The sequence below is a fragment of the Eriocheir sinensis genome, unplaced genomic scaffold, assembly GCF_024679095.1.
Source record: "Eriocheir sinensis breed Jianghai 21 unplaced genomic scaffold, ASM2467909v1 Scaffold50, whole genome shotgun sequence".
Classification (NCBI taxonomy): Eukaryota; Metazoa; Arthropoda; class Malacostraca; order Decapoda; family Varunidae; genus Eriocheir; species Eriocheir sinensis.
Genome location: NW_026111832.1, coordinates 27,501 through 45,000, shown reverse-complemented (window position 1 = coordinate 45,000; position 17,500 = coordinate 27,501). Strand labels below are relative to the sequence as shown.

At 41.9% G+C, this 17,500-nt stretch overlaps 1 protein-coding gene across 8 annotated transcripts in view; it reads right to left on the bottom strand.

The window, feature by feature from the left end:
• The window catches only part of LOC126992729 (probable sodium/potassium/calcium exchanger CG1090), a 16,635-nt gene extending 928 nt beyond the window's left edge, over nt 1-15,707 (bottom strand). The window contains exons 1-9 of one of the 8 annotated variants that reach the window (XR_007746948.1): nt 15,498-15,707; nt 13,118-13,410; nt 9,994-10,032; nt 8,538-8,626; nt 7,934-8,144; nt 6,783-6,884; nt 6,315-6,446; nt 2,994-5,318; nt 1-2,845 (exon numbers count right to left, since the gene is read on the bottom strand). The exon at nt 1-2,845 is cut by the window's left edge and continues 928 nt beyond it. Coding sequence is in view for 3 of the 8 variants with exons in the window: in XM_050851539.1 (XP_050707496.1) it covers nt 5,119-5,318; nt 6,315-6,446; nt 6,783-6,884; nt 7,934-8,144; nt 8,538-8,626; nt 9,994-10,032; nt 13,118-13,410; nt 15,498-15,637 (1,206 nt within the window). In the remaining 5 variants the exon portion in view is untranslated. Of the gene's footprint in view, nt 5,319-5,525; nt 5,653-6,314; nt 6,447-6,782; nt 6,885-7,933; nt 8,145-8,537; nt 8,627-9,993; nt 10,033-13,117; nt 13,411-15,497 lie in introns of those variants that run through there. The other 7 variants (XR_007746949.1, XR_007746950.1, XR_007746947.1 and 4 more) reach the window with 7 other exon arrangements.
• Nucleotides 15,708-17,500: the final 1,793 nt, after the last annotated feature.

The following is a 17,500-nucleotide window of genomic DNA, read 5'->3' as shown; positions in this document are numbered from 1 at the left end:
TGCGTTTTCAAGGTACACACACATCTGTGTACGTTTTTTTACTATATCGTGTACATGTGTGCGTATTCAAGGTACACACACACTTAACATCATGTGAGTGTGTGCGTTTCCAATGTACACACACACACTCATCTATGTAACATCTTTTTTATCTACCTCGTGTACATGTGTGCGTATTTAAGGTACACACAACGTTAGACGCACACGCTAAGGGGGTGAGGGGTGTGTGGGGGGAGATGATCTGGCAACACCGCACTCTAGCAACCAATAGGAAGACAGGGCGATTCAAATGGACCAACGGGAAGACGCGGTTTTGTAGCGACCCGCGGGAAGACAGGACTGCTTGTGTGGACCACGGGAAGACAGCGCGACACTAACTAGCCAATAGGAAACGCGGATCATTCGAATAGAGCGATAGGGAGAGAGGAAATACTAGCTAACCAATGAGAGGCGAGGAACATTCAAATAGACCAATAGCAGAGAAGGAAATCATTAACCAGCCAATAGGAGACGAAGGAGAATTCAAATAGAGCGATAGGAAGAGAGGAAATACTAGCTAACCAATGAGAGGCGAGGAACATTCAAATAGACCAATAGCAGAGAAGGAAATCATTAACTAGCCAATAGGAGACGAGGGATATTCGAATAGACCATTAGGGAAAGAGGAAAACACTAGCTAACCAATAGGAATGAAGGAGGTTTCAAATGCACCAATAGCAGAGAAGGAACACGCTAGCTAACCAATGGGAAGACAGCATTACACGCACTACACTCCGTTCAGCGTAACTTGGCGTTTAAGCCCCGCCCCCTTCTCTCTCTCATTGGCCAGTTCACCAGTTAGCCACGCCCACTCAAACTTAGATTACTCGTGATTGGTGGAGGCTGAGAAGGTTAGATCTAATTGGTGAATGCTTGGAAGGGTTGAATCTCATTGGTGGATGCTGGGAAGGGTTAAATCTCACTGGTGGATGCTGGGAAGGGTTGAATCTCACTGGTGGATGCTGGGAAAGGTTGAATCTTACTGGTGGATGCTGGGAAGGGTTGAATCTCACTGGTGGATGCTAGGAAGGTTTAGATCTCATTGGTGGATGGTGGGAAGGGTGAAATCTAGTTGGTGGATGCTGGGAAAGGTTGAATCTCACTGGTGGATGCTGGGAAAGGTTGAATCTCACTGGTGGATGCTGGAAAGGGTTAGATCGCATTGGTAGTTGGTTGGGGAAGGCTAAATCTGATTAGTAGTTGTCTGGGGGAAGTTTGAATCTGATTGGTTACTGGGGCATCTGTGGGCGGGGCTAATTCGCCTAGTTATCGTGAACGGAGTATAGCCAATAGGAAGACAGCACGATTTACACGGACGATTGGGAAGACAGATTGGCGTTAGGACATTGTGGCGGTGATTCGGTAACTGTGGCTGGATCGCGGACACATAATTGACCACTGGGATACATACGGAACCCCTTAGACACATACTGAAACGGTTGTCTTAAGGGGAGCATGTTTAGTTTCGTTCCCCCTTCAGAGTTCCCTTATAGAAACTGTAGTGCGTTATGTGTGTGTTAAGTCTATAGTAACGAATGTGTTTTTGTGATTTTCTTGAGCCTGTGTTGAGTGGAATGTTAGAACGTAAGGAGTCTGCAATAGGCCGGTAGGTCTATACAAGGCAGCTCCTGTGAACCTAACCCCACCTAACTTCACTAGCCATGAATTTGTGTAATCTTTTTTTGAGTGTGTCTATCGTAGTGGCACTCATAACGTGACTGCCAGGCCTGTTCCACTCATCCAGCATTCTGTTAGTTAACCAGTCCTTGCCTCTCTATGTTGAATGTGAATTTCTCCAACTTAAAACCATTGCTACGTGTCCTGCCCGGCTCTCTTGCCACCAAAACAATAGTAACATCACCCTTATTAAAGCCCTTCATCAATTTATAAACTTAAAACCATTGTTACCTGTCCTGCAAGGCTCTCTTATCACCAAAAACTTATTAACATCACCCTTATTAAATTATATAATCCATTTATAAACTTCGATCAAGTCTCCTCGCATTCTTCGCCTTGTTAGAGAATGCAAATTTCAACGTTTAAGTCTATCCTCAAATGGCAAACTTCTCAATCCGTGAATAATCTTTGTCATCCTCCTCTGTACAGATTCTAACATGTTCAAATATATTCTATGGTGGAGACCAGCACTGCACCGCACATTCCAGATGATGTCTAACTAATGCTAAATACAAAATCAGCTGTTCTTTGCGATTGATCAAGTTTCTCAATCTGTGAATCATATCTGTCATATTTTATGACACCTGTGCTATCCATTCTATAGTAAGGGGACCAGGACTGCACGACACATTCTAGATGAGGTCTAACTAATGCTAAATATGTAATCAGCTGTCCTTTACGAATTATCTAGTTTCTTAACCCTTGAATCAATTTTATCCTCCTCCTCTGCAAATTATAATACCTTAATATCCATTATATAGCAAGGGGACCAGCACTGCACCGCACATTCCAGATGAGGTCTAACTAATGCTAACTACGTAATCAGCTGTTCTTTACGAATTACTTAGTTTCTTACCCCTTGAATCAATTTTGTCATCCTCCTAGCAAATTCTAACACCCTGATATCCATTCTATAGTAAGGAGACCAGCACTGCACCGCACATTCTAGCTGAGGTCTAACTAACGCTAAATGTGTAATCAGCTGTCCTTTACGAATTATTTAGTTTCTTAACCCTTGAATCATTTCTGTCATAGATTCTAACACTTTGATATCCATTTTATAGTAAGGGGACCAGCACGGCACAGCACACTCCAGATGAGGTCTAACTAATGCTAAATACGTAATCAGCTGTCCTTTACGAATTATTTAGTTTCGTAACCCGTGAATCATTTCTGTCATAGATTCTTACACCTGTGATATCCATTCTATAATAAGGGGACCAGCACTGCACCGCACATTCTAGATGAGGTCTAACTAATGCTGAATATGTAATCACCTGTCCTGTACGAATTATTTAGTTTCTTAACCCTTGAATCATTTCTGTCATAGATTCTGACACCTGTGATATCCATTCTATAGTCAGGGGACCAGCACTGCACCGCACATTCTAGATGAGGTCTAACTAATGCTGAATATGTAATCACCTGTCCTTTACGAATGATCTAGTTTCTTAACCCTTGAATCTATTTTGTCATCCTCCTCTGCAAATTCCAACACCCTTGATATCCATTCAAGAGTAAGGGGACCAGCATTGCACCGCACACTCTAGATGAGGTCTAACTAAAGCTAAATATGTAACCAGGTGTCCTTTACGAATTATTTAGTTTCTTAACTCGTGAATCAATTTTGTCATACATTCTATCCATTCTATAGTAAGGAGTCCAGCACTGCACCGCACATTCTAGCAGAGGTCTAACTAATGCTAAATGCTTAACTCTTCCTTACGAATGATTCTAACCTAGCGACAGCGCCTTTCTCCAGCGATAATGAATCCTTAAGGCTCGCGTAAGACCTGTCAGCTGCGCATGTTAAGAAATCTAGCTGCGTCAGGCGAACACAGAATCGACCAATGGGAAGACAGCAATAGCGACTTCAAATGCACCAATAGGAAGAAAGAGTTACGATAATGGGCCAATAGGAAGACAGGAGCGTATTATACTAACTAGCAACCGTAGGAAGACTGGATACGCACATACATACATACGTACATACGGACATATGGATAAAAAGCTTATGTAGACGTGATTTTATACTTTCTCTACGCACATGTGTATACTTTTTTTTCCGTGTGTGTGTGTGTGTGTGTGTGTGTGTGTGTGTGTGTGTGTACGCTAGAGTGAGGGTTGCTGACTTTTCTATCATCATCATTGTGTGTGTGTGTGTGTGTGTGTGTGTGTGTGTGTGTGTGTGTGTGTGTGTGTTTGGCTAGTTTGGAAGCCTCTTGGATGAGTTTGAATGTACCGTTTGGAAGGCTGAATCATCATCATCATCATCATCAATAATAATAATAATAATAATAATAATAATAATAATAATGATAATTGTAATACCAGAACTTGTCATGACCTAAACATAATTATCTAAGTACCTATTATTATTATTATTATTATTATTATTATTATTATTATTATTATTATTATTATTATTATTATTATTATTATTATGTTATGTCTTTGGTTTACTCATCTCTCTGTTTATCTATCTATCTTTTTTATATTATGCTTCGTTTCCTCTGTTATTATGCTTCTTCTTCTTCTTCCTTCCTTCCTTCTCTCATTCTCTTTCTCTCTCTCTCTCTCCTATTCATAACACACACAAATATTTATCTCCCTTCCTTCCTTCTTCGTCTCTCTTTCTCCTTCTCTTCTTCTCCTCCATCCTCTCCTTTAATCTTTTCTCCCATTCATTCTTCTTATCCATTCTTTTCCTTCTCTTTCTCTCCTTCTATCTCCTCCTTTCTCTCCATTTTTCACGCTCTCTCTCCCTCTAATCTCTCCTCACAGAGTTCACAAATCAAGGTGTACCGTATACCTCATTAGGGCCAGGTAATAATGCGTCCCCAGGTGTACAAATAACCTCATCAACACACTAATTACACCCTACCTGGCACATACACCTGAAGTCATTAACGTGCAATCAATACGTCACCTGTCCAAATATATCTCATTAAGGTCACATGAGCCTCAGGTAACACTCATATCAGGTGGGGTCATTAAGGGCCTAATCAACCTGGTAATTGCTCTCTACCTGCCCTGTTCACCTGTTTAGTTAGTTAATTAAGAGGGAAAATACAGGTAATTTAACGTAATGCACAGGTGAAAGGTAATTAGGAAGGGTCATAAGCTGCCTAATTGCACAGTACTTAATGACCCTACCTGTTTAATCTACCTGGTTAACTAAAGGTAGACATAATTAAGGAGGACAGGTGAAAGGTAATTAGGAAGGTACAATAACTGCCTAATTGCACAATACTCAATGACTCTACCTGCTTAATCTACCTGGTTAACTGCAGGTAGACAAAATTAACAAGGCCCAGGTGTTTAAGTGTACAAAACTCAAAGGCTAACTCACTACCCCCCAAAATAAAATGTAATTACCCTTCCCTAACTTAATGAGGGCAATTAGTAAGGGCTGGGGCACTGCGGGGGGTTGAGATTGGAGAACACATTGAGCTCGTAGAGGCTTGCGAACACCATGAACACAAGGTACCAAATCATTAGGACCACACCGTATTTCTTGTCCAACTTCCAGCCGTTGAGGTGCGTGGCAACTATGAGGAAGACCACGGTGGAGAAGAGGGAGATAGTGGAGTACAGCAGCCCTGGGAGATGAGTGGAGATTAGTGGGAGATAAGGGGGAGATATGGTGTTTGTATGGAGATAGTGTGTATATGTTAAGTAGAAAGGAGATGAGTTGAGTACAGCAGCCCTGGGAGATGAGTGGAGATCAGAGGGAGATAAGGTGTTAGTATGGAGATTAGTGGAGATGGAAAGGAGATGATTTGAGTACAGCAGCCCTGGGAGATGAGTGGAGATTAGTGGGAGATAAGGGGGAGATGAGGTGTTAGTATGGAGATGAGTGGAGATAAGAGGGAGATAAGGTGTTAGTATGGAGATTAGTGGAGATGGAAAGGAGATGATTTGAGTACAGCAGCCCTGGGAGATGAGTGGAGATTAGTGGGAGATAAGGGGGAGATGAGGTGTTAGTATGGAGATTAGTGGGAGATTAGAGGGAGATAAGTTGTTTGTATGGAGATAAGTGGAGATGGAAAGGAGATGATTTGAGTACAGCAGCCCTGGGAGATGAGTGGAGATTAGTGGGAGATAAGATGTTTGCATGGAGATGAGTGGAGATAGAGAGGAGATGAGTTGAGTACAGCAGCCCTGGGAGATGAGTGGAGATGAGTGGGAGATGAGTGGAGATGAGGTGGAGTTAGTGTAGATAAGTGGAGATGAATTAGTCCGTGGAGATGAGTGGGAGATGAATTCCCCATTTCACTCTGTTCCCCATTCCCCATTTATTCCCCCATTCCCCATTCCCAACTCCCTTTCCTACCCAATTTCCTCTCCACATTATCTTAGTTTCCCATTTTCTACCCCATTCTCCTCCCCATTCCCCATTCTTTACCCCATTCCCCATTTCTCTATTCCCCATTTCCTATTTCCCATTCCCTATTTATTCCCCCATCCTCCATTCCCCATTCCCCATTCTTTACCCCATTCCCCATTCCCATTCCCCATTTCTCTATTCCCCATTTCCTATTTCCCATTCCCTATTTATTCCCCCATCCCCCATTCCCCATTCCCCCCATTCTCACCTCGGCTCTCTACAGGGACCACGCTGCCGGGGAAGACGAGCGCTGTCCTCAGAAACCAGGGCAGACCAAGGCAGATGAGAATATCGAACACGTTGCTTCCTATGGCGTTACTGACTGCCATGTCGCCAAAGCCTGGAGGATTGAATAAGGTAAGAGGAGGAGGAGGAGGAGGAGGAGGAGGAGGAGGAGGAGAGTGAGGAATTGGAAGGTTGAGAAAGGAAAAAAAATGGAAGGAAGGAAGGAGAGAGGTGAGAAGGAGGAGGAGGAGGAGGAGGAAGAGGGTAGAGAATGAAGAGGAGGAAAGAAAAGAGGAGGAGGAGGAGGAGGAGAGCGAGGAATTGTAAGGTTGAGAAAGGAAGAAAAGTGGAAGAAAGGAAGGAGAGAGGAGAGAATTAAGAGGAGAAACACACACACACACACACACACACACACACACACACACACACACACACACACACACACACGCACCTTGCTTTGCCACACAGAGGGAGGAGAGTGCGTCGGGGGCGGACACTCCCACGGCTACCAAGGTCAATCCCATCACCGTGTCCCGTATGCCCAGCGTGAAGCCTGGAAATGGGGAAATGGGTGAGCGGGAGAAATGGGGAAATTGGTGGAAAATGGGGAGGGATTAGGTGGATAGGAGAAGGATATGGGTGACTGGTAAAGGAAATGGTTGTTCGGGGAAAGAAATGGGGAAAAATTGGGTAGGAAATGGGAAATGGTATATAATGGGGAAAATGGAGAAAAAGGAAGGTAATGGAAAGAGGAAATGGGGAAAAATGGGGAATGGGGAATGAAACTTGGTGAAATTTGGGGAATATATTTGTAAATGGGGAAGAAAATATGGGATTATATGGGTAAAATGGGGAGAAATGGGTAAATTTGGGAAAATTGGGTAAATTGGGGAAGAAATGGGGAATGGGAAAGATAATAGGGAAACCATTTGCATTTTTTACTTATGTCCTTCTTAATTGGGTCCATTTTTCATCAACATCCCCATCACCAGCCCATTTCAGCACCCATTCCCCATTCCCGACCCATAACCAACCCACCACTACACTTTCCCCATTCCCCATTCCCCATCTCCACCAAACCTCACCTAACCCCCCTTCCTCCCACCTATTCCCCCACCCATTCCCCCACCCATTCCCCATTCCCCATCTCCACCAAACTTGTCAGCCATAACCAACCTCACCTCACCCCCATTCCCCCACCTATTCCCCCACCCATTCCTCCATCCCCATTCCCCATTTCCCATCTCCACCAAACTTGTCAGCCATAACCAACCTCACCTCACCCCCCTTCCCTCACCTATTCCCCCACCCATTCCCCATTCCCTATCTCCACCAAACTTGTCAGCCATAACCAACCTCACCTCCCTCTTCCCCCATTCCCCCACCCATTCCTCCATCCCCATTCCCCATTCCCCATCTCCACCAACCTTGTCAGCCATAACCAACCTCACCTCACCCTCTTCCCCCCCTATTCCCCCACCTATTCCCCCACCCATTCCCCATTCCCCATCTCCACCAAACTTGTCAGCCATAACCAACCTCACCTCACCCCTCTTCTCCCCCCCCCTATTCCCCCACCCATTCCCCCTTCCCCACACTCACCTATCACCGTGATCATCCACACCATGAGATAGGAATAGGCAGCGATCCACACCATGCTCATTATGAAGGTCGCCAAATACCACCGCCTCCACCGTGGTCGCCGACAATCGGGGGTGGTCACGTAATGCAAAGCGACCAGGGGAAGCGACAACCCCCAGTACAGCCGCTCGCACACCCCCACAGGAACATCCCAGGGGCTGTAGTCGTCGTCCTGGGGGAGATGGAAGGCGTGAGAAGGGGGAGATGAAGAGAAGGGGTCAGAAACAGAGAGAGAGAGATAGATAAGAAATTGAGGAAAATAGAGAGACAGAAGGAGAGAGATAGATAAGAATTGAGATACATATATATAGAGAGAGAGAGGGAGAGAGATTGAGATTGAGAAATGGGAGGGAAGTAAGACTGGGGGAGAGATAAGGGTAGAGAAAGAGAGGAGAGAGATAATGGCAGAGAAGAGAGGGGGAGAGATAAAGGGGAGGAGGAAGAGGAGATATAAAAACGAAGGAATGAAAGAAGAAATAAAAAGATAAATTAAATAAAACTAATGGAAGAAACAAAATTAACAGTAGTAGTAGTAGTAGTAGTAGTAGTAGTAGTAGTAGTATACCTTCATTTCGGGGGCCATGCTGGGCTTGCTAGTGGCGGCCTCTACCTCCATGGGGGGCGGTTGGGTCTGTCTGGGAGCCTCCATGCCGTCTGGGGAATGTTAAAATGGAATTACTTATAGTTTTTGGAGGTGAAAATGTCAAGATTCTCAGTTTTGTTTTTTAGTTAAATTTGAAAATATAGAGAAAGTTTTAATGTGTGGAAAGTTGAATTAGTGAAAAAATATTGATACAAGGACAAAAAGAGGGTTAGGAAATGTTAGTATAGCGGTAAGAGAAATAGAAATGATTAGATTATTAATATTTTTAGTAGAGATATGTCTAGAGAGGTTAGGTTAGTAAAGATATATAGAAGTTTTGCTATATATGGAAAGGTTATGTTAGTAAAGATATATAGAAGTTTTGCTATATATGGAAAGGTTAAGTTAGTAAAGATATATAGAAGTTTTGCTATATATGAAAAGGCTAACTTAGTAAAGATATATATAAGTTTTGCTATATATGAAAAGGCTAACTTAGTAAAGATATATAGAAGTTTTGCTATACATGAAAAAATTAAGTTTATAAAATGTTAGTCTCTGAAGAATAGCAGAAATAGTAAGGCTGACCTCCCTTCACTCTCCCTGACCGAAAAAATTTAACATGGAAACATTGACGATAAAATGATAATCTTGATAATGACTAATAAAAAAAAGCAAATTTACATACGATATCGATGAAGGAAAGTCATAAACCGTGATGGAATTTTAATGATTTGATATTTGGAGATAAGAAAAAAAATATGCATTAGAGATTATATGAAGAAAAAAATATATTGAATAGGAACGCGGTAAAAGGAATTGGGATAGAAAGGTAGATGAAAAATATACTAGGTAGAAAATGAATAAAGGAGAGGTTTGATAAGTAAGGTAGAAAATTAAGTAGACGTGAAGGAAGTTAATGAAAGAAAAATGAAAGAACGGAATGAAGGAAAATAGAAAGAACAAAAGAGGAAATAGAAAACGAAAGAAAAACAAAAGAAAACGGGAAATTTGAAGAAGATAAAGAAAAGGAAGACTTAAGAAAAACAAAACAAAGAAAAAAGGGAAAAAAAACAACAAAAAAATGAAAATAATGAAAAAGAGGAAAATAATGAAAAAATGAAAATTATGAAAAAAATGAAAATTATGAAGAAAAAGTGAAAATTATTATGAAAAGATGAAAAATATGAAAAGACAACCACCACCACCACCACCACCACCACCACCACCACCACCACCACCACCACCACCACCACCACCACCACCACCACTAGGGCAGGTGTTATGCATGTGTAATTAAGCCTATGCACAGGTGATATTAGGAATCGGAACACCTGTAATGACTCATGATCAGACTAATGAGATTCTGTGACGTTTGTTATTATTATTATTATTATCATTATCATTCTCTCTCTCTCTCTCTCTCTCTCTCTCTCACCTGTGCTTCCATAGTCTCTCAAAAGGTGTTGTTCGTCTTCTGAAATGATTATAATTGAACGTAAATGAAAGAAAGAAAGAAAGAAAGAAAGAAAGAAAGAAAGAATGAGGAGGAGAGAGAAAGAAAGGAAGAGATTGAAAGGAAATTATAACAACAGAAATGGGAATAATAATAATAATAATAATAATAATAATAATAATAATAATAATAATAATAATAATAATAATAGTAATGGAAACTTAAAAGGAAAGGCTCATTCTCTCTCATTCTCTCTATAACCGAAACATTTATCGACACCACAAATACTGATTTAAGTGCCGAATACAACATAGATGGCTACAGACTCTTCAACAAAGATCGTGTAAACCGTAGAGGCGGTGACGTCGCCCTTTATGTCAAAAGCTATTTGCAACCCACTGACAAAACACTGGGAAACAGTAACGTTGAACATTTGTGCGTGCGAGTAAACATTGCAAAAGTCAATTTAAATATATCTGTCACCTACAGACCTCCCGGGCAATCACTCGATGACGACCTTGAAATGTACAGCGTCTTAAGGCAGTCACTTAATAACAGCGACTCACTGATATTAGGAGACTTTAACCTCCCCCATATCGACTGGGCGACACTGTCAGGTACAGAAGGCGAGTCACATAGAATGATCGAATTTCTAGAAGAAAATTATCTAAGCCAAATGGTTTCTGAGCCAACTCGACAAAATAATATACTCGACCTTGTTATAACGACCCAAGATAACCTAGTCAGTAGTGTCACGGTAGGAGAACACCTCGGTTCTTGCGATCATAAATTAGTGCGCGTCGACATTAAAGTTCAATCATCAGTGACTGAAAATAAAGTAAAGGTGCCCAATTTCAAAAGAGCTAACCTCGTGGAAATCCGACAAAAACTAACAGAAATACAACTATCAGATGACGGCAACGTAGAGGAAGCCTGGTTAAGCCTTAAAAATCACTTACTCACTCAGCAGAACACATTCGGCCCCTTGTGCGAGAAGCGAATTAACACTAATAAAAGCCCACCGTGGTTTAATAGCGAAATTAAACACTCAGTCAATGAGAGAAAATTGTTTTACAGGTTAAAGAAAGAACAAAGCACGCCCGAAAACATTAGACTTTATAATGATGCCAGGCGACGAGTAAAAAGACTAGTAGGTCAGGCAAAGCGTAGATATGAAGAAAATATTGCAACCAACTGTAAAAATAATCCGAAATCCTTCTTCAGTTACATAAACAACAGAAAGGCGATCAAAAGTGGAATTGGACCTTTAACAAACAGCGACGGTGCACTAGTGACTGACAGCCAACACATTGCAAACCTCTTAAACAATTACTTTTCCTCGGTGTTTAATACTAACAGTCTTCCTCTCGCTACCACCAACACCAGTACTATTGTAAATCTCGAGCATGCATTGCCTAATTTTGAAATAACAACCGATGAAGTCCTTAAAGCTCTCCATTCACTTAAAACAAATAAAAGTCCTGGACCTTACAAAGTATACCCAACTCTGCTGAAAGAAACAAAGAGCGAAATACTCTCCTCCCTCACAACCGTATTCAATATGTCCTTGCGACAAGGCATCGTCCCTTCAGATTGGAAAAAGGCTAACGTGACACCGATTTTCAAGAAAGGAGACAAAAAAATACCAGGTAATTACAGGCCCATTAGTCTAACTTCGGTTGTAGGTAAGCTACTTGAGGGCATAATTAGAGACAAAATTGTGAATTACCTTGAAAGCCACTCATTGATTGGGGACTCACAACATGGCTTCCGAAACAAAAGATCCTGCCTATCAAACCTATTAGCCTTTTATAACGACCTCTTCACTGTTTATGACGTAACCAAATCACTGGACGTAGTCTATCTTGATTTCCAGAAAGCGTTTGATAAAGTCCCGCATCATAAATTACTTTACAAATTAAAGCAAATAGGTATTGACGGTCAAGTAAACCAATGGATCGCGAATTGGTTGAGCAACAGACAACAAAGAGTAGTGATCGACGGATTTAACTCAGAGTGGGCGCCTGTCACTAGTGGCGTCCTCAGGGCTCGGTCCTTGGCCCAGTGCTCTTCATTATTTACATCAACGACGTGGATGTTGGACTCAATAACCGCATTAGTAAATTTGCAGACGACACAAAGATTGGCAACTCGGTTCTCACTGACGAAGACAGGCAAAGCCTCCAAGAGGATTTGCACAAAATTTCAGCTTGGTCGGATAGATGGAAGATGCCCTTTAACGTAGACAAGTGCCAGGTCCTTCAATAAGAACGAGGAATAAGAAGTTCGAATACGAAATGCGCGGCGTTAAACTCAAAAGCGTTCAATGCGTCAAAGACTTGGGGGTCAAAATCGCGTCAAACCTCAAATTCTCACAGCAATGCATCGATGCAGCAAATAAAGCGAACAGAATGTTGGGCTTCATTAAAAGAAACTTTGTATTCAAGAATAAAGATGTAATACCTGCTCTACAACAGTTTAGTCAGACCCCACTTGGAATATGCGGTACAGTTTTGGTCTCCCCACCATGCAAAGGATATTGCTAAATTAGAAGGTGTTCAGCGTCGGGCAACGAAAATGATCCTTCCTTGCGCAACAAATCCTACGAAGAAAGGCTTTCTATCCTTAACATGTTCTCTTGAGAAACGTCGCCTCCGAGGAAAACTGATCGAATGTTTTAAAATACTTAATGGTTTCACGAATGTAGACAGATCAACATTGTTTATGATCGATGACACTTTGCGCACGAGGAACAATGGCGTAAAACTCAGATGTAGACAAGTAAATTCAGACTGCACCAAATTTTTCTTCACCAACGTTGTAGTGCGAGAATGGAATAAGCTTCCACCGTCAGTGGTCCAGTGTAACACGATTGACTCCTTCAAAAATAAGCTCGACCGTCACTTCCTTCAACTTAATATCAACTAGAGTAGAAATGCAACGTTTTGGAGTCTTCTGATTAATGTAAAATCACTTAGGTTTAAGGACAGACCACCAAGTCTGGACCATGGGGTCTGTGTGGTCTGATTTTCTATGTAAATCTATGTAAATCTCTCTCTCTCTCTCTCTCACACACACACACACGCAAACACACACACAAACCCACCTTGCTGTCCGTCAACACCACCACCAACACCACCACCACCAGGACCACCACCCTCCACATCACCACCAACACCACCACCAACACCTCCACCACCACCACCAGCACCAGCACCAGCAGCTCCCCCCTCGGTCACGGGCGGGACAGGCTTGGTTCCGAAAAGCGATGATTTCTCCTCCTTGGTGGCAGTCTTGAAGGGTACGTTAAGGGTGTTGGCCCACTCCTCCAGGCGGGAATTGTGGCACATCATGAAGATATAGAGCCCATACAGCGTCAGCAGGAACAGAGACTCGTACCTGGAATGGTTAGGTTAGGTTAGGTAAGGTTAGGTAACGTTAGATTATGTAAGGTTAGGTTAGGTTAGGTAAGGTTAGGTAAGGTTGGGCTAGGTAAGGTAAGGTTAGGTAAGGCTAGGAAAGTATAGGTTAGGTATGGTTAGGTTAGGCAAGGTTAGGTTGGGTAAGGTTAGGTATGGTTAGGTTAGGTTAGGTTAGGTAAGGTTAGGTAAGGTTAGGTTAGGTTAGGTAAGGTTAGGTAAGGTTAGGTAAGGTTGGGCTAGGTAAGGTAAGGTTAGGTAAGGCTAGGTAAGCTTAGGTTAGGTAAGGTTAGGTTAGGTATGGTTAGGTTAGGTTAGATAAGGTTAGGTAAGGCTAGGAAAGTATAGGTTAGGTAAGGTTAGGTTAGGTAAGGTTAGGTTAGGTAAGGCTAGGTTAGGTTAGGTTAGGTAAGGTTAGGTAAGGTTAGGTTGGGTAAGGTTAGGTAAGGCTAGGTAAGGTTAGTTGAGGTAGGGAAAGGTAGGGATGAGAAGAGAGAGATAAGAGGTATGAAAGGAAAGGAAGGAAAGGAATGGAAAGGAAGGGAAGGTAATATAATGGAATGGAAGGTTAGGTTAGGTAAGGGAAAGGTAGGGATGAGAAGAGAGAGAAAGGTAGAGGGTATGAAAGGAAAGGAAAGGAAGGAAAGGAAAGGAAAGGAAGGGAAGGGAATAGAATGGAATGGAAGGTTAGGTTAGGTTAGGTTAGGTAAGGTTAGGTAAGGCTAGGAAAGTATAGGTTAGGTAAGGTTAGGTTAGGTAAGGTAAGGTTAGGTAAGGCTAGGTAAGGTTAGGTTAGGTAAGGTTAGGTATGGTTAGGTTAGGTTAGGTTAGGTTAGGTAAGGTTAGGTAAGGTTAGGTTGGGTAAGGTTAGGTAAGGCTAGGTAAGGTTAGGTTAGGTTAGGTTTGGTTAGTTAGTTAAATAGTTCAATGGTTAATTCAAGGATGGAGTGAATACAAACATTGTGTATTCGAATATACGAATACAAATGTTTCAAATTCCAACGAGTATGAATTCTAATACACTGAAATGGTTTTAATTCCAATACAAATGATAAATTTTGAAGTATTCGTTAGATGATTCGCAGAACACGAAAACTTTTCCCTTGTATTTGAACACGAATGAGAATACTTGGATTTATAGCGATAATTATTCAAGTATACGATTACACCCAAATACTGTATTCGAATGTATTGTGAGTGAGTGTGTGTGTGTGTGTGTGTGTGTGTGTGTGTGTCATAGGCCGCATACATAAACAGAACGATGAATCACACCCACACAGCCACACGTACACACACACACACACACACACACACACACACATACACCCACACACGCACGCACAAACACACACACCTGCAATTAATATTTAAACAGGTGTATAAGTTAGATGTGGAAACAGGTGTTGAGGTATGAGGAAGTAGTAGTAGTAGTAGTAGTAGTAGTAGTAGTAGTAGTAGTAGTAGTAGTAGTAGAAGTAGTAGATTCCCTTTCCATCTTTCTTTATTTCTTTCTCTCTCTCTCTCTGTGTCTATCTTTCAATCTTTCTATTCAATTATCTGTCTATCTATCTATCCATCCATCTATCCATCTGTTTAATTATCTGTCTATCTATCTATCTATCTATCTTTTCCTTCTTTAATACTTTCCTTTCCATCTCTTTTTTTCTTTCTTTTTTCTCTTCCCTAACTCTTTCTCTTTCTTTCTTAAATCCTCTCTCTCTCTCTCTCTCTCTCTTCTTCATCTCTCTTTTAATCTTTCATTCTTTCTTCCTTCCTTCTTTTCTTCCTTCACATCTCTCTCTCTCTCTCTCTCTCTCTCATCTCTTCATTTCTCTCATTTTAATCCTTCCCTTCATTCTTTCTTCCTTCATTCTTTTTCTTCCTTCACATCTCTCTCTCTCTCTCTCTCTCTCTCTCTCTCTCTCTCTCTCTCTCTCATCTCTTCATTTCTCTCATTTTAATCCTTCCCTTCATTCTTTCTTCCTTCATTCTTTTTCTTCCTTCACATCTATCTCTCTATCCCTCCCTCTCTCTCAAACTCTTCCTTCCTCCTCCTCTCCCACTCACCACGTCACATCCTCGTCGTAGATTGTCAGGAGCAGAGCGCAGATTGAGATGCAGTAGAAGGTTGAGTCTCGTAGAAGCGGCCACCAGTTGAGGGTTATGACGTGGCCGGCGAAGAGGGCGCACACACTCACCACAAACATGATATTGAAGATTGCCGAGCCGATGACGCCACTGATGCCGATGTCGTCCTGAGGGTTAGCTTAGGTTAGGTTAGGTTAGAGGAAGCATTAGAGGGAAAACGGAGGAAACGATGAGGATAAACTACTATGATAAGAAAACAAGGGTAGGAAAAGAGATTAGATTAGGTTAAGTTCGGTGGTGGTGGTGGTGATAGTGGAATGTTAGATAGGTTAGCTTAGGTTAGGTTAGGTTAGAGGAAGTATTAGAAGGAAAACGGAGGAAACGATGAGGATAAACTACTATGATAAGAAAACAAGGGTAGGAAAAGAGATTAGATTAGGTTAAGTTCGGTGGTGGTGGTGGTGATAGTGGAATGTTAGTTAGGTTAGCTTAGGTTAGGTTAGGTTAGGTTAGGTTGGGTTAGGTAAGGTTACGTGAGGTTAGGTTAGGTTAGGTTAGGTTTGGTTAGGTTAGGTTAGGTTAGGTTAGGTTAGGTAAGGTTAGGTAAGGCTAGGTATGGTAAGGTTAGGTTAGGTTAGGTTAGGTTGGGTTAGGTAAGGTTAGGTAAGGATAGGTAAGGTAAGGTTAGGTTAGGTTAGGCTAGGTATGGTAAGGTAAGGTTAGGTAAGGTTAGCTTAGGTTAGGTTAGGTTAGAGGAAGTATTAGAAGGAAAACGGAGGAAACGATGAAGATAAACTAATATGATAAGAAAATAAGGGTAGGAAAAGAGATTAGATTAGGTTAAGTTCGGTGGTGGTGGTGGTGGTGATAGTGGAATGTTAGTTAGGTTAGGTTAGGTTAGGTTAGGTTGGGTTAGGTAAGGTTACGTAAGGTTAGGTTAGGTAAGGTTAGGTAAGGCTAGGTATGGTAAGGTTAGGTTAGGTATGGTAAGGCTAGGTAAGGTTAGGTAATGTTAGGTTAGGTTAGGTAAGGTTAGGTTAGGTAAGGTTAGGTAAGGCTAGGTATGGTAAGGTTAGGTTAGGTATGGTAAGGTTGGGTAAGGCTAGGTAAGGTTAGGTAAGGTTAAGTTAGGTTAGGTTAGGTTAGAGGAAGTATTAGAAGGAAATCGGAGGAAACGATGAAGATAAACTAATATGAAAAGAGAATTAGGAGATAGAAAACCCAGAAAGGAGTGAAAAATAGGAACACAAGGGAAGAAAATGAGATTATGCTAGGTCAAGTTCGGTGGTGGTGGTGGTGGTGGCAGCATGTTATGAGTGTAAAAACAGAGAAATATTATTGTTACCTCCGCCAGCGAAGTTGGAAGGAGGTTATATTTTCGGTCCGGACAGTATGTTTATTTATTTATTTATTTGTTTGTTTGTTCGTTAACAGTCTCCTGTGCACAGTTTTTCAGGGAAGCTTCGTGTCCATCCTGAATAAAACCCATTAATTTTTTATGTCAAAGGTCAAAGGTCAAGGTCAAGGTCGCACAAAACATCAGATTGGTCATAACTTCGGTTCTCTTCATCGTAGAGACTTCAGACTTGGTTCATATTTTATCTCATGGAACGGCGCACCTTGCATGGCCTTGATCTTGACCTTTGACCTTGAAAAGTTCGCCCAAGGTATGAGTTTCCAAAAAAATAGAATCTAATCAAATTTCGAAACAAATGCTTCCATACGATGCATAGAATCACAGTTGATGCCCATACTAATTTTCAGGACGATCTTTGGTCAAGGTGGAGTGCTAGGCGTCTAGTTTTTGGGGTTAGTTTTGATTGTTATGACAGAAGAAAGATACAGAGTGTGGCCGCAGCCTCCCCTCGTGCTGTCCCGAAGACCGTCTGTCAACCCGGACTCTGGATTCTCTAATGAGCTCCGGAGGGTTGTGTGAGCCAGGCAAGAGGGCGTTACTATAAACACCTGCCCGCGCCACAACG